Source organism: Poeciliopsis prolifica, unplaced genomic scaffold (assembly GCF_027474105.1).
Source record: "Poeciliopsis prolifica strain line A6 unplaced genomic scaffold, Auburn_PproV2 SCAFFOLD030, whole genome shotgun sequence".
Lineage (NCBI taxonomy): Eukaryota > Metazoa > Chordata > Actinopteri > Cyprinodontiformes > Poeciliidae > Poeciliopsis > Poeciliopsis prolifica.
Genome location: NW_026562405.1, coordinates 349399 through 373393, shown reverse-complemented (window position 1 = coordinate 373393; position 23995 = coordinate 349399). Strand labels below are relative to the sequence as shown.

Genomic DNA, 23995 nt, shown 5'->3' with positions numbered 1-23995 from the left:
CACTTTGAAATGCCTTGCTGCTGAAATGTGCTATACAAATAAAATTTGATTGACTGTTTTACTATGGTGTGCTTTTACAGTTTTACAGATTCTGTTGCCAAACACTGAATGTTTCAGCCTTTGAGGTTAAAGATAAACCAAACAAGAGGGAGAACACTAAGTGCTAGAAACACATTGAGCTTTAATGTTGTGTTTGTATCAGATTTATTGCCTCTTTAATCTTTTTTTAATGTTTCACTTTAGTTTTTTTCTCCATTTTCAGCCTTATTTCTTATTATGGAAAAAGACAAACAAAAAATATGATTCCTCTACCTTTGATTCCCCAATGCAATTAACTGTTATTTCATGCACAAGTATTTATGGCCTACAGCAGAGGAATACCTGTTCACTAAAGCATCTGAAGAACTGCTTACAGGAGGCGTAAAGTGCTTCTCATAACATCATGTCGCTGTTTGTGTTGCTTACATGTGTGCACATGTCCGAAAATATATACAATGCATCCTCTCCGTGTGACTAGACAATAAGATTATGTTTAAGATGCACAGTAAACACGTACTTATTGTGAAACTGTTTTGTTTTAATAGTTTTTACACTTTAGTATAACAAACTTTTTTTTGACCTCCAGGTGTAACAATGAGAACGAATGGTACCAGATCCATGAAAACATCATCCGGAAGTCAAGCACCAAATACACAGCGCCCAGCACCAACTATGGTAGGGACAAGCTATTTTAGTAGTTCAAACAACAAATATATTTTAATGTGCATAAATAGCCACAGTGGAAACCGTCTTGACTGTACTGCAAACTGCAGAAACGAACATCAATAGTCTTCCTGATCTCCACTCTTGGAGGTGCAATCAAGGAAAATGTTTGAATACTGAACCACCAATAAGTTTGGGCACACTGCATTGCGCTTTTATTATTTTTGATTTCATCTTTACATGAAATAAAAGAAAAATAGAATAACTTGAATATTACAAATTCCAGTTTTTAACATTAATTGACAGAAACATAACAAAAAAGAAGCAAATTCACTATTTTATCAGCTGAAGTAGCATTGACACTGTAGGCGTTTGTAGGAAATTTGTTCACACCTAAAATACATAATTTACGTTTTAAAACTGTTTTGCATCTCCTATGGATCACAATTGTATTTTTTCATCTTTCTTGCATATTCTTGTTATATCAGCTCTTATGAATTTGTGAAAATATGAATTCCCAATGTAAAACAATAAGCAGGCTAAATGGCAAGTAAATAATGAACTTTAATTAACTAAATTAACCCTTGCTTCCACTTTTCTGTTGGACAATTGGCCCATAAGGACACTGCTGGCTGGCAAGAGGATATTTTTTTTCTAACTTTCTAGAAGCAAGAAAGTAAGAAAAAAATATGCAAGCCTCCCAGGAGAAACTCCTTAACATTATCTGACTGATTCATAGATGTCATCTCTTTGACATTGGCTGGAAAATCATCTTAATTGGTTTCTCTGTAGGAGACTCAGCTTGACCTGGAGTTACACCCTGAGCTCCTGTGGCCACAAAGCATCACACATTTTAACTGAACTTTGTGCTTGTCTTGATCTGAAATGTCATTTGAAACTGCCTCAATTAAATTGGTAGAGTTCTTCTCAGATGTAAGAATTAATACCAACTGTATGAAAGCAATTAAGGAATTACCCATGTATCTAATTCACGTTTGCACTTGTCTTTTTAAGAGCTGAAATGCAGCTATTTTTGCTGCATTTTAGAAATTACTTGGTCAAAATTTTTCTTTTTCCTTACATATGCCTTTTGTTCTTTTATCTTTTATATCTGCTTTTGTTCTGCTCTCTTATTGTTCTGTGAAGTGACTCATTCTCAAGTCTTCTCCCCATGAAATCCTGCAGGACTGATCATCTCCCTGCAGCTGCTCAGAGGTGACATGGAGCAGGTCCGCAGAGAAAACCCTCTCATTTTTAGCAGGGGGGTAGCCATCACTCGGAAACTGGGATTCCCAGATGTCATCATGCCAGGTGAGTCACATCCTGCACAATGTGCTCCGGTAACACGTGTCCACCCACACTGTTTGTTTTATTTTTAGGTTCTGTCTGAACGCAGCAGAATAATCAACATCAGGGAAATATTAGAAGTGAAGTATTCCGAATTTGACTTCTGGAAAGGGTATTTTAATTTTAAAAAATGCTTTAAAAAATGAACTGGATATTAATTATGGGGACATATGGGGCCCACTTACTTTTGATGTCTTTTTCAGAGTTTACAATAGCATCAGTTTGTCCCAGCACCATCACTGCATGAATTTGGAATGATTTGACAGTGTAAATACAGTTAACAACATTTGCTTTGTTTTGGCACTAGATTCTTGAAGTAGAAGGTACTAAATACACATGGGATCAATAATGCCTGTCAAGGTCAACAGATCTGAGAAATTTGCTTCACTTCTTGCACCAGGTTGCTGATTTTGTCATTCTAGCCATAGCAGATGCATCTCACAAGCCTTTCCTACAAAACTTCTGACTAGATAAATCTCTTTGACATCAAGTTTCAAAAAGATTGGTTTGTAAAGCTTCCCCTGCATCAAAATTACCCAAAGCTTTCAACAGAAAATATTTTTTCATGCTATCTGAGAGATGCAAAAGCTCTCTTCAAAATTTCAATTTGCTCTGGTTAAAACATATATAAACACATCTTAAATGGGGCTGACTTTCCCCTAAATTTGTAGACAAACTCCCAATTTAGATAAATGTCATTTCCCCACACCGCATTTGCCCGCACATTATTTTAGAAATAAATGTGCCTCTGTATTTTGCTTTTATATCTGCATATAGTTGGTATCTACAAATAGCTTTGTGCAGAGGCCCAAACATAATCCTCAGTAAAAACCTAAAGCAATCTATAACATTTAGTGGCGCTCAAGTCTCACAAAAGACTGCATTATTTTTTTAATAACTTGGTTCATTTATTCTAAGACTTGACCTGCTCATTTTACATTTTGAGTTCAGCTTTTACAGCTTTCTTTTTGTGACAAAACGTTAACATCAACAATGTTTGCGCTATTTCACAGATTAAGCCATGTTCTTTATCAACAAGTACTGCCCTGTCTTTGTTCCATTTTAACATTGATCATGTTAACAGTGAGACAGAGAACATAAATCCATGAACGCTCCTACAGCATGAAAGAAATATAAGATCGATGCGTAACTATGACAGGTCATGTAAATATGTTTGACGTCAGTGGATTTCTTATGAATGTATCAAGTAACTTTCCAGTAAAGTCTCTGTTCCTCAAGGTTCTCACTAATGTATTAATATCCTCCATCAGCTATATGGGTTTCTAATTTACTGTACAGTCAAATCTTCTGTCCAACAGGACAAACATTTTGCTAACACAAGTGGCATCCTGTCACATGCCATCGTGTCCCTCATCTTGTCAGTTCCTGGAACACATATTTTCACTCCAACCTGTTAATTTGGAGATAATTGCCATATGCTGATTTTAATATTAAAATATATCAACAAACAATCTTAGCCGTGCAGGTGCATTTAAACTGCACTAGGTTTTGTTTTGTTTTATTGTTTTTTGATCAGAATTTAACCTTTAGCCCCCAACTTACAGTGTTAAATTTTGAAAATTGCCCAAATAAGCACAGGGAGTAACAATAACCCTGAACCTGTCCTCTAAAGCAGAGACAGCAGGGCTGCATTGTAAAACACACAACATGCCAAAGGGTCTTTCACACCTCTTTCACACACATTAAGCACTCCTCCCCTCCGGCAGAGATGGAGTGAGTATTTAACGCCCAACCTGATGTATTAGAGGTGACACCTCCTCTATAAGGATGAGCTTAAAATGACGAATGAATCTACACTGGACAACACAGGTCATTTGTCTTCTGCATGTTAAAGATATTCAGCTTTAAATGTGTCTGAGATTTAGTCTGTGCTTGAGGACATGTGTGTCCTTTATGCTCTTTGTCTGTGACAATATGTTTTATAGTACTTAAATGTGAACAGACTGAAACAGTTACAGACCGTAATTGCATCTTAATATGATTGTTGCTCTTAATTTGTCCTGCTTTGTGTTTTTGCATCCTTTCCTAAAATCAGGTGACATCCGTAATGATCTGTACTTGACTCTGGAGCGTGGAGACTTTGAGAGGGGAGGGAAAAGTGTTCAGAAAAACATTGAAGTGACCATGTATGTCATCTACGCAGATGGGGAAGTGCTGAAGGTATGAAAGTGATCCTACACACATATATGCTGCTTAGTTTGACAGCAGTGACAAACTGATGCTTTTGCATAAGCAAAAGCAAAAGTACTGATGCTTTTGCATAAGCAAAAGCATCAGTACTTATACAGTCAACCTCAAATGTATCTGTTTCCTGGGCAGATTTATGTTTCAAATGATTTTACTTAAACCAATAAATAGTTTAAATACTTAACATTAATCTAACTTATTGTTCCCAATCAACAACACCTCACACATCTAAAAATGAGCTGCTTAAAACTACAATTATAACATCTGGTTTCATGTTTGTTTCTGTTTGCACAAACTCTCTGGCTCCCCCTGCAGGACTGCATCAGTCTGGGTTCAGGGGAGCCCAACATCCCAGAGTATCGTTCTTTCGTCCTCTACCACAACAACAGTCCTCGCTGGAGTGAAGTGATCAAACTGCCGATTCCCATTGATCGTTTCAGAGGGTCCCACCTCCGCTTTGAGTTCAGACATTGCTCAAGTGGGTCTATTATGCTTACCTTTAGTGGGCTAACAGAGCTAGCAGTGACAAACTTGTCATAAATAAGATTATGAAACATATTAGTGATGAATGGTAAATCAAAGGTAACCATAACTACATAAATGGACAATTCCCAAAGCTCTTAATAAGTATTTTTATTGCACTCTCTGGCTGTTACAGCAGTAAAACTTTCATTGCTTCTCTCTTTTTACATTTCTATTTTCTCCTTGTTTTCTCTCACTCGACAGCAAAAGATAAAGGAGAGAAAAAACTTTATGGCTTTGCCTTCACCCCTCTTATGAGAGAGGATGGAACTACTTTATCTGACGAGAGCCATGAGCTCTATGTCTACAAGGTCAGTGAAAAACGCTGCATCATATGTTTGTTCATCGTCTTCTATTATAGACTTTTGTCTGAAAATAGTAGTTATTTTGCACTTCCAGGCATTCACTATACCAACCAGTTTCAGCTCAAAGTGTGAAAACTTTGGCAAAAAAACAGGCGTTAGATTAAAAAAGTGAATGAGATTTATTTTAATTTTATTAATAGAAATTTAAATCAGCATTAAGACAAGAGCACTTGTTTTTAAATGTCTCTACCTTTTCATCATTTTTTTAAATTCTTTGTGGATTTAGTGTGATGAGAACACAACCTTCAGTAACCACGCCCTCTACCTTGGCCTTCCATGCTGTAAGGACGACTTCAACAGCTGTCCCAACATCCCATCCAGCCTCATCTTCCAGAGAAGTGCCAAGGAGACATTCTGGATCGCCACGCAGCTTTCCTCCACCAAGCTCACTCAGAATGGTAACCACTTAATCCAGTAGCTTTTAAATTCACTGTCAGACAATCAAATCTTCCTTCAATTAATAAAAATGTAATACATTAAAAACATTTCAATTTTACAGGGAAACAGAATATTTTCATATTAGGCTTACTAAACGGCTACAGTGTCAATGCTTACCGTAATTTTGCTCAATATGTTCTGAAATATTGCACTAAGGCCTCAAATATTGCATCCTGAGCTGCTGCTGATGTTTCTAATTGAAAACAAAATATTAGCTGCATTCATTACCAAACAGCAATAACAGTCTCTGTACGGCTAGTTTTTGATATTAGTGTTCTGTATCACCGACCAGAGGATAAAAGTCAACTAGACCCTATTTTCATCATCATCTTTGTTCTGTAGAGCAGGCAGTGGTTGGGTGTGGATTAAGGTGTTGTGTTGTTGGTGGGAAGTTTGGAAAAGCTCTTTGTGTGGGAGGGAGGTGTGAAGGCCCGGCAATCAAATTTACAAAATAGTAGATCATCAGCTGGGCTTGGTGACAAAGCATGTGGGGAAGGTTCCTATAGTTGGCAAAGGACTGCAAACTTCTTGTAAAGGCAAAACACCTCTTCACTGCTAAACATATTTTCTTGTGAAGCAGATTTGTTTCCAACAAAAATACTTTTTGTGTTGTCGTATTTTCCTAATTCTATCTAAAGTTATTGGTCTAACCATGTCATAATCAGTTTTTCATTGGGTCATGTTATCATTGTGTTTATTATTTTTCTATTATTTTCTCAGTGGACCTCTTGGCTCTCCTTAAGTGGAAGGCCCATCCTGACCGGGTCATGGACATCCTTGGGCGTCTGCGACATGTCAGTGGTGAAGAAATAGTCAAGGTGAGGTTCATTGTGACATTAAAAGGGAGGAGGAAAGCTTTGTTAGTGTCCATAATTCGCAGTACATCAAAATACTGGTCTTATGATCTTAAAGCCCGTGGTTCCAGAAACTGCAACTAAGTATCATTTCTGTTGTATGTCAGTCCAAAGGAGAAAAGATTTGTATTTACCATTTAGCTCTATAGATTAACAGCTTTACTTTGTCTTTTATTTGAGTTGAGCTCACCGGCTTCCCCTGTTGTAGTGTGATGTCCCCCAGGTGATAATAGGCTGCCCTTGTCCCAGACGTGTTGTTAAAGGATAATGATTTCCACTGTTTGGCAGCTCACATCATCTGAGGTGTGAAAATGTTGGCAGCACATTTCAACACAGTTTAATTTGACTGCACTTTATTTATTTATTAATTTTTTCTACAGTTTCGGAAAGATTGAAGTAATTCTTTTGAAGTTGCATTGATGGTTGGCTTTTTGAAAACCATCTGGCTGTCATGTTCAGTCAGTGTTTCTCTGCAAATACTCGTAAAGTGACCTCTGCAGTCAACAGTAACTCAACATTTTAACCCACTGTAGATAAACAAAGCTCCCAGTAGACTATACTACTATCAACTTACTAGTTTTTTTATTGTACGTTTGAAGCTCATTGTAAGTCTTGATTCACTTTTTTCTCTTTTTGTTACATTTTAAAGTTATTCTGAAGCTGAGTTTTGCATATTTTTTATTGTAAACATTGAAACATGATAGATACATAAGTATAAGTAGACACTCAAAGTTGAGCTCAGATGCATTTGATTTCCACTTATCATGCTTCAAGATGATTGTACAAGTTTTAGTTGACCTTGTGTATCGGACCAAAAATCTGCCGTGAATTCAAAGGAACTTGTTGTAGACATCCATCATCAGACGTTATGTAATCACAGATCTACTGAAGGCCAGAAAAAACATTGATAGTTTAGAAAAGCTACACTTTTTTTGGAAATGGGAGAAGTTTGAAATCACCAGGTCCTTCCATAGATCTGTCCCCCTTATGTTTTATGTTAAAGCAGACAGATAATTTTTTTGTTTTTCCATTAGCATGTGCTTGATCACTTCGTTCTTCAGGGAACCCAAGCACCTGCCTTTTTGATTGTAGACAAACATGAGTTACTATTTGTTTGTATTTTTTACAGTTTCTTCAGGATATTCTGGACACGTTATTCTCCATCTTGGATGATAACACAGACAAATATGGACCCCTTGTGTTCCAGTCACTGGTAAGATAGTTTGTTAAAGGAAATAAAGCAATTAAATTTGAGTTAAGACTCTTCATATTTTATGTTTATATAAAATCACAGTTTGCTTAAACATTTGGTAAAACTGTTTATCTTCTGTGCATTTTTCTTTTTCCTTTTGCAACGCTAACTGCTTATTCTTTATAATTATTAATGCTTTATTAATAGATTTATCTCTCTCTCTTCCAGGTTTTTATCATTAACTTGCTCAGGGACAGTAAATACTACCACTTCAGGCCAGTCATGGACACATATATTCAGAAACACTTTGCAGGAGCTCTGGCCTACAAGTGAGTTTTCCTGCCTCCGGCTGCAACTGTGTTCCTTCAACTGAGGGTTAATTCTTGGTGTATTCTTCAAATTGACGATCTGAAAAAAAAATGACAATGAGACACTGCAAGAGATGAAAATGAAATTTCACTGAGCTGAGAAAGTTTGACTTGTTTGTAAAATAGTGTAAGTTTTTTTAATTACGGTATGCGTTTCTTCTTTGTCATAAAGATCTACTAAATCAAGCAGATGAAAATAAAAATTAATAGTCAAAGTCAACTTCCTCTGATTAAGTGGAGTTGTGTTTATGGAGAGATATTACTTGGACACCCAGTTTGGTAAATTAATTACACTACCTAATGTGCGTGTAGTTTTTGTTGTAAAGACACGTGCTGTGATTATCGTTTGTTTTCCAGAGAGCTGATTCGCTGTCTGAAGTGGTACATGGACCGCTCTGCTGAGGTGGTCAGACAGGACCACATTCAGGAAGCAATGAGGGTAAGAAGGAGTGGAAACTCACAGGTTACATTGTTCTGATACCTCAGATTGTTCAACGTAGAAACACACATTAAGCAGTTCACATGTTACATTATGTAAATTAGATCTAAGAAAACTAAATGCAGTTCTATAAGTTGTCAGATATGTTTACATGCTCCATTGCAACCAAGCTTGTCATTTTACTTGCAATTGATTTGTACAATTTATGTAAATAAAATACTTTTTTCTGTAAATAATATACGTTTCCTAAACCAAACCAAGCCAAAAATAAAGAAAATAAATGCTTTGTTTTCTTTAGGATTATATTATGTCTATGTGTCTTTGCTCTGATTGGTGACAAAGGATAGCAAACATTTATTTTAAAACAGATGGACCATTTTTGTAGGCACTGCAGACTGTAGCATTTTTATTCAACAAAGCTGCTCAGCAGTTTGAAATATTCATCAGACTCAAACATCCATCTCAAATGAGCCACACTGTCATGTAGAAGTGGATGACATGAATTATTGAGAATAGTTTTGACATATTCTGCAGCTTTGGCTTCTAATTCTTAATTCATCTTTTTGAAGTCTCTGTGTGCTTCAGTTGTTTTTAGCTTGTGTTTGTTACAGTACTTTAAATTATTTTACAAACTATGTGTATACACGTTTGTGATGTTTCTTTATTATTAAGGTCAAGCTCATCATGCTGAAGTTAAATTAAAACTAGATTCAGTCTGCTGAATTTCTTTTGCATTGAAGCTCATTCAAATCCAATTTTCTTCTTCTAGAAACTAGATTGAATCCACGTTTTTATTATGAGAATCATTCTGTTAACTGTTTACTTAATGTATTTCTATTTTCAAAGCAAACTTCTCTTGCATATTATTCAAGCTACTTTCTGTGTATTTACATTTTTTTAAGTATCTCACAAGTATTTTTTCTGTTCTAAACACAAAACTTTTTATCAGGCTCTGGAGTATCTGTTCAAGTTCATCATCCAGTCTCGGATCCTTTACTCCCGGGCCACCTGCGGGATGGAGGAGGAACAGTTTCGAACCAGCATCCAGGAACTCTTTCAGTCCATTCGCTTCGTCCTCAGCTTGGACAGCCGCAACTCAGAGACCCTCATATTCACTCAGGTGAGGGGGACATGTTTTAATGCACAAACTGAACACAGCGCTTTCACTTCAAATCTTTCATTCTTTTAAATGAACTTAATGTCACTGCTTCACTCATTTATCCAGCTTATTTCATTATGCCTTGCAGAAGACTTTAATTTGCTTCGATAACATGTAGTGCCATAAATATTTCTTTAGTTTGATTTGTGTTATTGTAAAGTTTCTACCCAAGCTGTTTTACATTAGTTGTTTTAATTTAACTTTTTCTCCTTTTACACCTTTTTTCTACTTTCCCTGCTTATTCGCATCGCCTTCTTTTTCAATCCCCCTAACTGTCCTTCATTGGGTCCCGATGTTTTCCCCTGGACCTCCTTCTTACCCGCACACCACAGGGCTCCCAGCCTTGCCCCGGCCCCAATCAGACTCCAGGCCCCTGCGTTGGGCCTGCAGGCCCCTTAGCTCTAGTCTCTGCCCTGGGTCAGATCCAGGCCCCTGTCCCAGGGCAGGTTCCTGTTGGTGGGCCATCTAGCTGCTCTCAGGCCTGGAGCTCCAACGCTCTGCGGCCGCCTTCGCTGTCAGTAAGTAGACATTTAGAAGAAAGCAACAACTCCCAGTTTGTTGTGTGAAGCCCAGAGTTCCTGTTCATGTCTTCAGCTGTTTGTGAGCCGAATAATGCACAAATACACCACACATACACCGTGTTTGGTTTCACACATTCTAACACATTCATGTTTGTTCTGCACTGACAAATCACGCCCACTGTTACACAAAACCCATTACACCATGCTCACCTAGGTTAATACATTCCCTCTAACAGCAACAACTAACCTGTCTTCCCCTCCAAGTCACATTATCCTCAGTGAATATATATAAAAAAAGAAAAAATAAGTAAAGGGCAGTAAAAGAAAAATGCTGAAAGCTCTCCAAAAAACATGGAGACCTACTGATATCTCTGGTTTAAAAGATCACCAAAAGATTTATGTTTTTCAGATTTAAAATATACAGATACTGAAGAATGAGTCAAGATTTCAAGAGTAACAAGAACATCTGTTTTAGAGCTGAGCTAATAGTTATCCATATAAAGTATATTCAAAGTTAGCTTTAGCTTGAACTTTTTTATCTGATGTGATCAGACTTGTGTCAATTCAGACAATATAGATACACAAATAAGGCTAAAATCGTGTCTATTGTCCATATTTGGACTGAAGTAGCATGAGCAGATTTGTGAACTTTTCATCTCCTGAATCATGATCAAATCCAGTTTACTCAACCTTAAATTTTGACTTTAGCAACCCAGAAACCAAAAAAATGTGAAACTGAAGTATCCTAATTTCTATCAGCAGCTTTAGATATTTGCATGAAGAAGCCAGTGTCTGCTGGAGGGTCACCACTTACCTCAGTTTATGTGTCTTTGTTTTCTATCCATACAGGTAAATCTTTGTCTTTTTGCCCTGCAGGTTTACAGTTTTTTTTCCTTATTTTATTTTGTGAGATGCCTTATGTAAGTTAACTCTTTTTTCATTCCTCATTAAAATAGGTGAATAGCTCTTTTGTAAAATGTAGTACATCAATAAAAAAATAAAGGTAATTTTTATTATTTATTTTAGGCTTGTATATATTTAATTCCCCCTTGAAAGCCAACACATTTATATGACGAGTCTTATGCTGCGGATTGGGACTCACACACATGAGTTGTGATGAAAAGATTCATTTTGAAAATCAGCTTTTCAATTCTGCTGTCTTTTGGTTGTTTTAAAGAATCATGGGCACCTTTCTCTCATTACATTCACTGAAACTGACACCATTAACCTCCTTGTTCTCTTTCTAACATAAATCTTCATCTTTCAGACCCTCACCTGTGCTGTCATCTGAATATCCTCCTAATTTCCTCACTTGTTCCATGTTTCCTGTTTTTCTTCTTTAGGCGGCACTCTTAAACTCCTTCCCTGCCATCTTTGATGAGCTGCTGCAGATGTTCACGGTGCAGGAGGTGGCAGAGTTTGTGCGTGGGACGTTGGGCAGCATGCCATCAACGGTGCATATTGGGCAATCGATGGATGTGGTGAAGCTGCAGTCCATCGCTCGAACTGTAGACAGCAGACTCTTTTCTTTCCCTGGTAATAACTTGCAGCTATCAGCCTAATTGTAGTTTTCTTTTGATTTCTTTTTCTCCATGACAGGAAGGGGATGTAAATGTTTTAGCAAAGAAATATGAAAATAACTAAAACAGTTTTTGTTCACTAAAAAGATCCCTTGGAAACAATCAAATTCTGGTTAGCTTTTACAAATTTTTTAATGAATTGTTTTCAAATAATATATGAAATCAGTCTCTTAACTGAACCTATTTATTTGTCCATCATGTTTTTACTTTGTTTAACCTGCTGTGTGTTTGCCTCCAGAGTCTCGAAGGATTCTGCTTCCAGTCGTCCTGCATCACATCCATCTTCATCTGCGGCAACAGAAAGAACTTCTCATCTGTTCAGGGATACTCAGCTCCATTTTCTCCATTATCAAGAGCAGCTCACTGGTAACCCATGTATACACATGGATATAATGAAGAACGTAGATCAAAGCTGTCTCTCATGTCATTAAAGTCTGAAGATAAATTATTTTATACCACATTATTTTCTGAGAAGTCATACACAAATTTTAAATAGTACTGAACTTATTAGGCTCATTTGGAAAATTGATCTAAACCTAAAGTATTACCTAAGACAGACAAGCTTCCTGAAGGGAGCAATGAAGGTTTTTACTTTGTTTAGGTTATTTCTAGAAAATGTGCTCTAGTATTTTCTGCTACCAATTTCCAAAATACATTGTTTCTCAACTGATATTAATAGAGTTATGGGGATGATGATGCTCATTAATATCTGGATATTTTTTCTTCTCTGTGATATCTACAAAAATGGAAAATGCAGTAAATCCTTTTTTGTTATTTTGTGTTTGTCTTGCATGCTTTTCTTTTCTGCCTTCCCCTTTCCTTCGTTCTGCCCCAATTCCACTTTCTTTAAACCTTTTTCCAAACTGTCCCCTTCACTCCATGTTCCCTCCTCGTCTCTTCCTCTAGGACACGTCGGTGCAGGAAGAGGTGGAGATGATGGTGGAATCTCTGCTGGACGTCCTCCTGCAGACACTTCTGTCCATCATGAGCAAGAGCCAATCGCAGGAGGCGGTAAGGGGTCAACGCTGTCCGCAGTGCACCGCGGAGATCACTGTTAGTAACTAACAATATGACTACTACTACTTCACCACCCTCTTCCCTGACCTGCCCCTCGCCATGCTGCCTCTCTGTTAGGACTGGGCAATATTAAACATCAGTTATTTTCCTGTTCTATAATTTAGATTACTTTTGATATTTGATGCATTGAAATTTAAATCAACAGAGAATAAAGATTTAAATAGTTTTTCATATTGCCCTATCCTAATCCAGCCAGTCATTATTCCCATGCCATCAGTTTTCTGATTAGACAAAAACTGCTTGTCCTTGTTGGGAATGCTTGCATGCGGCATTAGCTTTAAAAGTTTGAACATATTTCTTGTGCTCTCCCTCACATCCTGTAGCTATTTTGCAGACTTTCAAAAGTTTTCATGCCCCTAAACTTTTTACATTTCACAAAATGATTTACAATGGTGAAATGGATGTAAAATGTATTTAAAACTGGTTTACAAATAAAAACTTTATAAAGTTGAAATTTGACTATTATATATCTATCAATTATTTTTCATTTTCATTCCTTGGCCTGAAACTTTCATGTTCCCTTCTCCTTTTGCTCCTCTTTACAATCTCAAACTAAATAAAATAATCTGTGTTTGGAATAGAAATGTTTAAATTATCCATAGCAATGAAGACAAAAGCTAATATAACAAAAAACAAACAATTTATCAGTTGCATTAACCACAACAACACTCAGAAAATTAATAAATCATCTTTACTGATTTTCTGGAAACTGAACAAATGTTTCCATTCATTCTGGAATAATAAAAATAAATTTCAAGGTTTACCTGATTAAGAACAATTACAATTATCCAACACCTTTTGACAATTGTTTTTATTGTTATTTCTGATTGATTCTTTGCTACGGTGATAACAGCTTCCATGTGATTGGCTCACATGTCTGTCCCGGTCTTTCTTTTTGGCAGGGAGAGTACGTTTCATGCCTCCTCTCGCTTCTCCGCCAGATGACTGATATCCACTTTCAACACTTGATGGAGAATTTTCAGAGCAAGGACGAGCTCAAGGTACAACACAAAATCATCCTGCAGTCATGTTAGTAATGACAGATCTGATGCAAACAGCAGCAAAGACGAGTCAAACTGTTAAGAAAGTCAAATATTTCAAATTTTATAGTGATAAAATAATAGTGATTTTGTTTGAGGAACTTTGACATTTCTCCTTTCTTCGCCTCCAGGAGTTTTTGTTGAAGATTTTGTGTGTGTTTAGAAATCTGATGAAGCTCAGTATTTTTCCTCGTGACTGGAACATCATGAGGCTGCTTACCAGCAAGTAAGAGACAAAAATAGTCTGCTGGGCAGTGGAGACATATATCAATATCAATATATATATATATCAGTTCCTGAAACTAAACCAAGCAGCCACTAACACAACATATATTTGTTCACTTTCTGCAGCATCATCCTTACCACAGCTCAACAACTCGCTCCTGCTCTGCACAAGAACTTTGCTGAAACAGACTTTGACTTCAAGGTGCAGACATTTAAATATTATTATAAGTATAACTTCTATGTCCCATACTGAAACATTTATTTAAATAGATTTACACAAAACTCAAAGTAGGATAGCATTAAAGAACAGTCTGTGCTTTATTGGTTGTATGTGTGTGCATAAGCAGGTGTGGAACTCCTACTTCAGTTTGGCCGTTCTCTACATCAACCAGCCGAGTTTACAGCTGGAGAACCTGAGTCCTGCCAAGAGGAAGAAGATCTTAGACAAGTGAGACGACTCACAAAACACTGTCATACTATGTTCCAATAAAAAAGAGACACAATTAAAACACAATGTGGAATGTTACAACAGTTGTATATATTTTTATATATTTTGTATATAGTTTTTATGTAACACATATTGTGTCACATAAATTAAACCAGAGCAATCTAGTAATAATTAGAAATTTATGTAACTTTATTTGAAAAAGTATGTGATTTTCTACCAAGATCATTTTTGATATACATTATGATACCTCCACCTTTGAGTTAGCAAATTTCTTAACAACCTGCTGTAGCATTGACTACAGAACTTTTCTTTTACCCTCTGGTGGAGGTTCTGGGTATTGCAAGTGGTCTTGCTAGTTTCATTCTGCCTTTTTGCTTTTTATCTAATCACATGAAAAACCTCCAAGACAAACCACCACCATCTCATCAGCTTTTGGACAATATGATTTAATTATAGCTTTCATGAACTAAACGTGTTGCTGAATATATTTTACACATCATTTGTAAAAATGTAAACTGTCCAAAAACAAATTGCACAGGAAAATGTTTGTTCTTAATGTTTATTTATATGTATTATTATTGCAGGTATGGCGACATGAGAGTTATGATGACCTATGAACTTTTCAACATGTGGCAGAACTTGGGTGAGGTTTATTGTATTTTTCAGATTTTTTTTAAAACGGACTTCGATAATCTTTTCCCTGCAACTTTTACAAACTCATGTGTGTCACGTGTGTTTTTCATAGTTTTTTTGACTAAAATTGCACTTGATAAAATAAATTGTTCGCTGATTAAAGATGATTTCAAAACATTTATTGATTTTAGGAGAGAATAAGATCCATTTCATTCCTGGGATGATCGGACCGTTCCTCGGAGTGACGCTGGTCCCTCAGGTGGAGGTGAGGAACATCATGATCCCGATCTTTCATGACATGATGGACTGGGAGCAGCGCAAAAATGGAAACTTCAAACAGGTACACAGACACTTGTGCAGACTTAGATTTCCCATGGTCATATCCAAGAAACAGTACAGGTCTGCTCTTACATAAAGCTGCACACAGAGAGTTAGTTTATTTCTCTTTGACTGTTCAGGTGGAAGCTGAACTAATTGACAAGTTGGACAGTTTGGTGTCGGAGGGAAAGGGCGACGAGAACTACAGAGAGCTGTTCGGTTTGCTGTAAGGAACACAGAGTTTGTTTGTGCTTTAACTCCCACCTGGCTAAGTTTTTAAACCTGTCCGTTCTCGCTTACTCTCCTTCTGTTATAAAAGAAATTAACTCTCAGTTCTTCTGCTCTAACACTCCTCTCTGCTGTTTGCTTTGCTCTTTGCTGCGGGACTAGAACCCAGCTGTTTGGGCCCTATCCCAGGTAACCTTATCACATACACAGAGATCAATGCTGCTAATATTAAAAGTTGAAACATGTTATCCGGAAGATATCTGCATGTTGGTGGTGTGAGTCTATAAATTGAGAGTTTAGTCTTGTGTTATCTGCACATGTGAAAGACTATGAGTAACGCAAACAAAACACTGAGGTGTAAGGCATGCTTCATCACATTCCTCCAAGCACATGAGTCAACAGAATACTTCACATTAACAAACCATACAGTGATTATGCAAGTTAAAGCTTCATAATATAGCTTCAGTAATGTAGTTGACAAAATGGTATTTAAACTCGTACTTGTTCTAATCTAGCAAACATGTTGTTTAACTTTAAAATCCCATGAATAGAAGTGAAGTTAAAATACTAATGAAAAGAAAGTTTGACCTCTAACTGTGATCGAACAGTCCATTATCTTGCAGCTTCTACTGACAGAGGACAAATAAAAAGTAGAAACTGCTTTAACAGAAATGCTTTTCTTATTTGATAAACATTATATTTAATATATAACAGTCACAGCTAACCTCCCTCTGGCTGGGAGGTTAGCTGGGGCATTTATCGCAGGATGTCAGCTTTGTGTGAGGTTTGAGGCTTCTTGTGCAAAACCTTAGTTCCTAAAGCAAAAAATGTTTCAAACAGAGAAAGTGCTTTCTGTAGTTGAGGCGAAGTTCATCTTTCTTACTTTTTTACTTCTCCGGAACTCACCTACTGTTTCTACATTGTTGATTTTTGTTGTAATTTTATCCAACTTTATCTGTACAAAAAGTTCTATAACCACTGTGGAAAATTTCCAGATATTGCCTTTATATGTCATCTATTTTTGCTGGAGATTTCTCTTTTATTGAGTCAGATGCAAAAGTCAAAATATTGTGGTTTTAAATCTCTTTTCTGCTTAAAAATATAATAAAAGAGTCAGTTGTGAGGTTTGTTTATGTTTTGTACTTTGTGCACTTTTACATTTAGCTTTGGTTTTTTTATATGAAGAATAGAAAAAATCTGTATTATTCTTAACACATACACATCCAAACATGTTTTACAACAACATTTTCAGAGTTCAACTCTGTTGAAAATAAACTGAAATCTGCTCACTGCTACTAAACCTGAACTTTTGTGCAACTTCATGCAAACATTTTGAAAAACTAAATAGCACATCTGCTGGGAGGTTATGTTTGAGTTTTAGATGCAAAATTATTTCCTAAAGCCAGTAAGTCAAGATCATGTTAAACAGGTTGCTAATTGTGTCGCTAGCATGTAAAAACACAACAGTTTATATTTTGCATATCTACCTGATTCTCACATGTTTTTTTTTCAGTCTGTTGGAGAAGATTGAGCAGGAGACTTGGAGAGAGACAGGAATCTCATTTGTTACATCTGTCACGCGGTTAATGGAGCGACTGCTGGACTACCGGTAAAATATGTTACATTATAGCAGTGGTTCCCAAAGATTTTCTGGGCCCCCCTTTGGATTACAATAAAATCCCTCCCAAAAAAGAAAAAGAAAATTAACTCGGCACACACATCGTTCAACCAGACATAAACCTATACACATATTTTGTTTTTAAACTCTACTGAAATGTATTTTACACTTCAGGTTGCAACAAAACACACTACAAACCATCTTTACAGTGAAACACTTTTGTGTAACTTTTTTTGGTTTGTTTTTTTCCACTCATCCATCCTGCTCCCCTCACCCCACACTAGCACTGCATCCACCTTAAGGGTTGCACCCCACACTTTGGGAACCACTGCATTATAGTGTTTAACAACACATGGTAATACATGATTTTAAAAGAACTTTTTTGTAATCGGTGTACAGAGCATTGTAAACAGCACACCAGAGAAATCAGAAATTTATTATACAGTAGGTTTGACCTTAAATCCTGGTATAATTTTTTTCAGGGACTGTATGAAAGGAGATGAAACAGAAAACAAGAAGATTGGCTGCACAGTGAACCTTCTTGTAAGACTGAGTCTTATTCTTTTCTGTATTTTATTAATTTCTTTTTACTAATAAGAGGAGCGATTGTTCTTGTTCTGCAGAATTTCTACAAGTCTGAAATCAACAAAGAGGAGATGTACATCCGTTACATCCACAAACTGTGTGACATGCATCTGCAGGCTGAGAACTACACTGGTACAAAAAAGTCTGACCAACATGTGCACACATGAAAAGTTCGAAATGTGTTACTGATGCTGTTTGATTGGGTGCAGAGGCTGCATTCACCCTGCTGTTGTACTGGGAGCTGCTGCACTGGGATGAACGGCCAGTTAAAGAGTTCCTGCATTATCCTGCTCAGACTGAGTGGCACCGAAAGGAAGGACTCTGCCGCAAAGTCATCCACTATTTCAACAAGGGAAAGGTCTGTTCTCACTCTCAGTCCCTGCAAAAATGTTCAGAGGCTAATTCAAACTAATTCAATGCTCTGTGTTTCCTCCAGTGTTGGGAGTACGGTATTCCTCTGTGCAGAGAACTGGCCTTCCAGTATGAATCTCTCTACGACTACCAGAGTCTTAGCTGGATACGAGTGAGCTCCAACACAAACAATGACCATAATTAACTCAGTAATTAATAGTGTACTTTAACAATACCAGTATGAATTACACATTCAGTTTTAAATACCAGATATACCGAGGTGGCATCCTTATTGTCACAATGCTAGTTTTTTACGTAACTTTTATATTTTAGGAGAGTAATACAATATTTTTTATTCCTTTGACTTTTTGTGTGAGATATGTAAAAATATTTCTTGGTTTCTGTCTGAAGAAAATGGAGGCGGCATATTACGATAACATCATGGAGCAGCAGCGTCTGGAGCCGGAGTTCTTCAGGGTGGGATTCTACGGCAGGAAGTTTCCATTCTTCCTCCGAGTGAGTTGAATATTTAGAAGGATGAAATAATTTTAATGCTTAAATAAGTCGAGCTTTAAAGGGATTTTAGATGGAACAACAAAACTATCTTTTTTGTCTGATTTTTTTGTTTGTTCACAACAGAACAAAGAGTTTGTCTGCCGTGGCCATGACTATGAGAGGTTAGAAGCCTTCCAGCAAAGGATGCTGGGAGAATTCCCACAAGCTATTGCAATGCAGCATCCTAATCAGCCAGATGAAGCCATTCTGCAGTGTGATGCACAGTGTATCCTTCAGATTAAACACTTCAGCAACTTCACATGTTTTACAAATTCTGTTACCAACATCTAAGTGTGAACTTCATGTTTGATTTGATCTTTGACCTTGACCTCCTGCGCTCAGACCTCCAGATCTACGCTGTGACACCGGTTCCAGAAAGCATCACTGTCCTTCAGATGGACAGAGTTCCAGACCGGATCAAGAGTTTCTACAGGGTGAACAACGTTCGGCGATTTCGTTACGACCGGCCGTTCCACAAAGGACCCAAAGACAGAGATAATGAGTTTAAGGTGAACACAGAAGAGTTTGTTGCAGTTTATACATTTTTGTCTTAAAATATTTTGTAACACATTATTTGAAGGGTTGTGCATAAGACTGATGTGACATTGTTATATCACATTGTCATGATATAACACGTGTAATGAGCATGAAGGAGTCTTTAAGAATGTTTGACTAGTGTCATTATTTATCAAATGAGATTTTACGACAACATTCATTAACATTTATTATGACATTATTTTTGATTCCTTCATGCTGATAGGAGGTGTTAGATCAGTTGACAGTGTCATGTCAGTCTTGTGGACACCTCTTCAAATAAAGTGTTATCAAATATTTTTATTGACAAAGAATCTTTATTTTTTTAACAACCAAAATGCAAAAAAATAAATAAATAAAACTTTGCCTTACACAACCCCCAAAAAATAAAAATACACTATTAACATGTACATTTTCAACTGGTGCCACAGTGCTACGGCAGTAAAAAAGAAAAAAATAAATAAATTTTTATTTAAGGTGAAAAGGATTAATGCACTATTTTAAAGACATTGCTGTTAGTGAGATTTATGGTAAAGTAAACTTGAACTGGAGCTCTACAGATTCATGATAGTCAGAATTAATGTGTGTTTTATTTTTCAGAGTCTCTGGATTGAAAGGACGACTCTGATCCTCACTCATCCTCTGCCTGGAATTTCACGATGGTTTGAGGTTGACAAACGAGAACTGGTGAGTGAATTAAATGTCTTTACTGTGCAAGTTTTTTGTCCTATTATTTATGTGTACAATTCATTTTAACATAAATCTGGCTATGGCATTTCACAAATCAGAATAAGTGTCTTTGTATGGAAATGTTTATACTATATTTGCAGGCTTCATTCCCTTTCCCATTTTCTGGAAGTAAAAGATATAATTCTGTAGTTATGTCAGATTTTCATGTACACTGTACATTAAAAAGGGCTTATCTCCAGCTTGAAGTTAATATTCCTTCTCTATACATCACCAGTGACAATAGAGGTTTCTTTGAGAGTCACCACTCAAGTGATGCAACATAAGAATTGTAATTTTTTATAGAAATGAAATCTTTGGGCTGATATATCTCATCCAATTCAATTAAAAAATACTGTAATCATCCCAAAGAGTAATTAAATGTTATTGTATGTTTTTATATATAATATGTAAAAACAGCTAAGTAAAAATTGTTCAAGAAATCTAGAAATCCAAGTGTGGAAATTTCTGAAATTTTAAAATTAATTATTGTCAAAGAATATGTTTAACACAATTAAAACAAAAGGATTATCTGTATATGTGACACTTGATCAATTATGAGGAAGTCAGAAACAATTTTGTTATTTATTATTCTTATCCATATCTATGTCTCTAACTGCATTGCTGTTTGCAGGTGGAGGTGAGTCCACTGGAAAACGCCATCTCTGTGGTGGAAAATAAGAACCAGGAGCTGCGGACTCTGATCAGTCAGTACCAACACAAGCAGCTGCATGGAAACATCAACCTGCTCAGCATGACGCTGAACGGCGTCATCGACGCCGCCGTGAACGGAGGCATCGCCAGATATCAAGAGGTTGAGAAAAAATAAAATAAAATAAACATTAACACTCATCTTCTAATGAGTCCTTCTCTGTCCTGTTATCTTTGTTCTGTAATGAGAGTTTATTGTTATCATGAAGTCTGTCTCCTCAGGTTTTATTGTGGCTCTCTTTTTATTTTAGGAGTCCTTAAACACCTCATGAAGAACATGAGGTGTGAAGATCCTCTAACCACTTTTTGAAATAATGGGTTTAATTTTGTATCTGTGAAAAGTGTGTAACTTATTAGTGCAGGTGTATGAAAGTTGATTCTGTAATTTAACAACAAAGGCTTGCATTACAGCATTCTAAAAATATATTAAGCTAATTGCAGATATTAGCACTAATTCTGCTGTCATTAAAAACAAACCTATTTTTTTTCCCTTTACCAGGCGTTCTTTGATAAGGAGTACATCACCAGTCATCCTGAAGACACAGAGAAGATCACACAACTCAAAGACCTCATGCAGGAGCAGGTGACACAAGATCCACACTTTACATGTGGAAGCTGCTACCCTCACGACCCGACCCGGATAAAACGGAAGAAAATGGATGGATACTTTATGTAATCAGGGAGTGCCATGAGATTAACATTCCTTTTTCAGGAAAGAAACTGTGAAAGAAAGAACATGAAAGTTTAACATTTTCCTTAGCAACACATAAACAAAATGAAACAAGTCTTCAGCTGAAGATGTCTATTTAACACACAGTAAAATATTAAGATTTAACGTAGCTACTCTGATGAATGAAATATTTTCTCCATACATAAAAAAATTTATACAATTATTGGTAATGGATTTGAACAATGCTCAGAAACTAGAATGTAAAGCATACAGTGATAATTCTCTAAATCATCACTCCTTCTCCTCACTTACGAAAACATTTCTTTTGGTTTTCACACAGGTTCACATACTAGGGGTGGGCTTGGCTGTGCATGAGAAGCTGGTGCACCCAGAAATGCGTCCCTTGCACAAGAAGCTGATCGATCAGTTCCAGATGATGAGGAGCAGCCTCTGCCATGTGAGTGCACAAGAAGAGCTTTAAATTTAATATGTGAAGCTTTTATCATCCATGCTTGGAAGAAATGATGTAAGGACAGAATCTGAACCACAACTATTGTTCAGTAGTAATTTTGTAATCTTTTTACAAGCCTTAATGTGACGAAACAGGCCTAAATCAACTGTGTGTCTGGAGGAAGATTTCTTTTTATCATATCATAGAGGATGAATCAATGCGCTGGAGGAGCCTAATTAGCTGGATCTTCAAAGAGGATGTTCTTCTGCCTGAAGGATGAAATGACATCACTGCTTTGAGTCTAAACTCTTTCAACTTTGAACATTTCTTCTGAATTGATAAATGATTCTTTCAGGTGTTAAGGTTCTGCCTGTTCAGAGCAAACAGCAGTATTTTTTAACCATGAATGTCTCTGAAAAACCTTTTTGATGTATTTTTTTCTGATTTTAATCTCAGAACACGTGTGTTCATGAATGAACAGTATGAATAATCGGAGCAGGGCTTTTATGTTGCGTTTCAGGGCCCACCTGGTTTTGATAAGTCTGGTTCTGGAGTCAACAGAGGGATCCTGGCCTCTCACAACCCGATGAGCCCAGAGAGCTTCAAACTCGTGCACCGACACAGGTCTCTACCACATACACACAAACACACACACGCACACACACACACACACACAGACACACACACCCCCCCCCACACCCAACACACACACACACACACCTGAGTCAGACAAACCCAAACCCCCCCCCCCACACACACACACACACACACACACACCTGGGTCAGCTTTAAATTATCTGCTGTTTCTCCTTTATAATCTTCTACAGTCTTCTGTTCTTATCACACTTTCTGAACTTACACCATTTTCTCTTTCTCTGTCTATCATTCCCAATTGATATCTCTCTATGTTTGGCTCCTTGCATGTTCTGATTGCTGCTGATTATTTTCATTTTTCACTTGCATGAATATTTTGTGCTACTTTGGCCTCTTTTTGCCTATTTTTTTGTTGTTCTGCAATCCGCATGGCTCCTTTCTCTATCATCTGTTTTCCTCTTCCTTCCAACTATTCCTAATTCAATTCCTCTTTTATTAATTTTATTTATAATATTCCTGATCGTATTCCCTCTCCCAGTCCCATTGCTGTTTTGACTCCGGTTCGCATTTCCTCCCCTTCTCTCTCCTCTAACTCCAGTGAGGCAGGAAACCTGCTGATCCTGGCTGACGGCATGGTGGTGGAGCACCCAGAGGATTTCTATCGCATGCAGGTCAGTTTGTTTCTGTCTACAGCAGTGCTGTGCTATTGACCTTCATTTCATGCAGATGCAATGCTCAAGGTTTACCAGCAGATGTCACCATATTTCCATCAGTGTCATACTAAGGAAATATCAATTTCTCCCTCTGTGGTTATTATTTTGCACGTAAACTGTGTTCATTTCTCTCTGCAGGCCAGTCCCTCCTCTTCCAGTCTTAGCTCCACCCACTCTGCGCCATCTCAGATGATAAACTCCACCCCGTCCACAATGAGAGGTAAACAGCTCGGTTACCCCACTACACTGTATCAACAGAGATTTTCTCAACAGATTCACCAACAGAGAAAAAGCTTTGTGTATTTAAGTTCTGTATTTTGTGATGTTTGTGACATTTTGTTTTCTTCTCTCTAATTTAACCGTTCATCTTTGACTCCAGTGGGTTCTCCTTCTCTGCCAGACAAATACAGACACAACAGAGAGATGCTGATGCTGCTGCCGCCCCACAGAGAGAGGCCGAGCAGCGCCATGTACTCCAACATCACAGAGAATGGACAGGTACAAAGGCAGGGTGGATAGTTTCCTCATTTAAAAACCGACGTTCATGTCGACTCACATCACATTCTAAAAGCTAGCCTCAGTTTTCAGGGTTTTAGCCATAAAAGGCACTTTACTAAGACAATGTCCAATCTATATAGGTACCTTCTGGTCTCTGTCTTTTTTCAGCCACCAAACTTTCAGAGAGCCTTGTTTCATCAGGTGATCGGTCCCTGTAAGCCCTGCAGTGACCCCAACCTCTCGGTGGCTGAGAAAGGTAACCAAACATACACTTATCTTTGTAAAATATGATTGAGTCTAAATAGGAGTCCAGGTATTTTAAGCC

At 37.1% G+C, this 23995-nt stretch overlaps 1 protein-coding gene across 4 annotated transcripts in view; it reads left to right on the top strand.

Annotated features, from left to right (window-relative positions):
- The window catches only part of LOC129372756 (dedicator of cytokinesis protein 3-like), a 139587-nt gene that overhangs the window by 112131 nt on the left and 3461 nt on the right, over positions 1–23995 (top strand). The window contains exons 13-52 of one of the 4 annotated variants that reach the window (XM_055050241.1): positions 626–714; positions 1888–2013; positions 4106–4230; positions 4573–4735; positions 4984–5090; positions 5371–5542; positions 6303–6400; positions 7566–7649; positions 7857–7957; positions 8354–8435; positions 9385–9555; positions 9927–10112; positions 11459–11651; positions 11934–12061; positions 12602–12748; positions 13675–13773; positions 13944–14038; positions 14164–14239; positions 14385–14485; positions 15070–15128; positions 15310–15458; positions 15577–15662; positions 15827–15853; positions 17178–17273; positions 17765–17825; positions 17906–17999; positions 18077–18225; positions 18304–18390; positions 18630–18734; positions 18858–18999; positions 19116–19282; positions 19908–19994; positions 20668–20847; positions 21244–21327; positions 21755–21871; positions 22386–22489; positions 22998–23130; positions 23311–23392; positions 23552–23670; positions 23839–23926. In XM_055050241.1, the coding sequence (XP_054906216.1) occupies positions 626–714; positions 1888–2013; positions 4106–4230; positions 4573–4735; positions 4984–5090; positions 5371–5542; positions 6303–6400; positions 7566–7649; positions 7857–7957; positions 8354–8435; positions 9385–9555; positions 9927–10112; positions 11459–11651; positions 11934–12061; positions 12602–12748; positions 13675–13773; positions 13944–14038; positions 14164–14239; positions 14385–14485; positions 15070–15128; positions 15310–15458; positions 15577–15662; positions 15827–15853; positions 17178–17273; positions 17765–17825; positions 17906–17999; positions 18077–18225; positions 18304–18390; positions 18630–18734; positions 18858–18999; positions 19116–19282; positions 19908–19994; positions 20668–20847; positions 21244–21327; positions 21755–21871; positions 22386–22489; positions 22998–23130; positions 23311–23392; positions 23552–23670; positions 23839–23926 (4559 nt within the window). Of the gene's footprint in view, positions 1–625; positions 715–1887; positions 2014–4105; positions 4231–4572; positions 4736–4983; positions 5091–5370; positions 5543–6302; positions 6401–7565; positions 7650–7856; positions 7958–8353; positions 8436–9384; positions 9556–9926; positions 10113–11458; positions 11652–11933; positions 12062–12601; positions 12749–13674; positions 13774–13943; positions 14039–14163; positions 14240–14384; positions 14486–15069; positions 15129–15309; positions 15459–15576; positions 15663–15826; positions 15854–17177; positions 17274–17764; positions 17826–17905; positions 18000–18076; positions 18226–18303; positions 18391–18629; positions 18735–18857; positions 19000–19115; positions 19283–19907; positions 19995–20667; positions 20848–21243; positions 21328–21754; positions 21872–22364; positions 22490–22997; positions 23131–23310; positions 23393–23551; positions 23671–23838; positions 23927–23995 lie in introns of all 4 variants that reach the window. The other 3 variants (XM_055050242.1, XM_055050244.1, XM_055050243.1) reach the window with 3 other exon arrangements.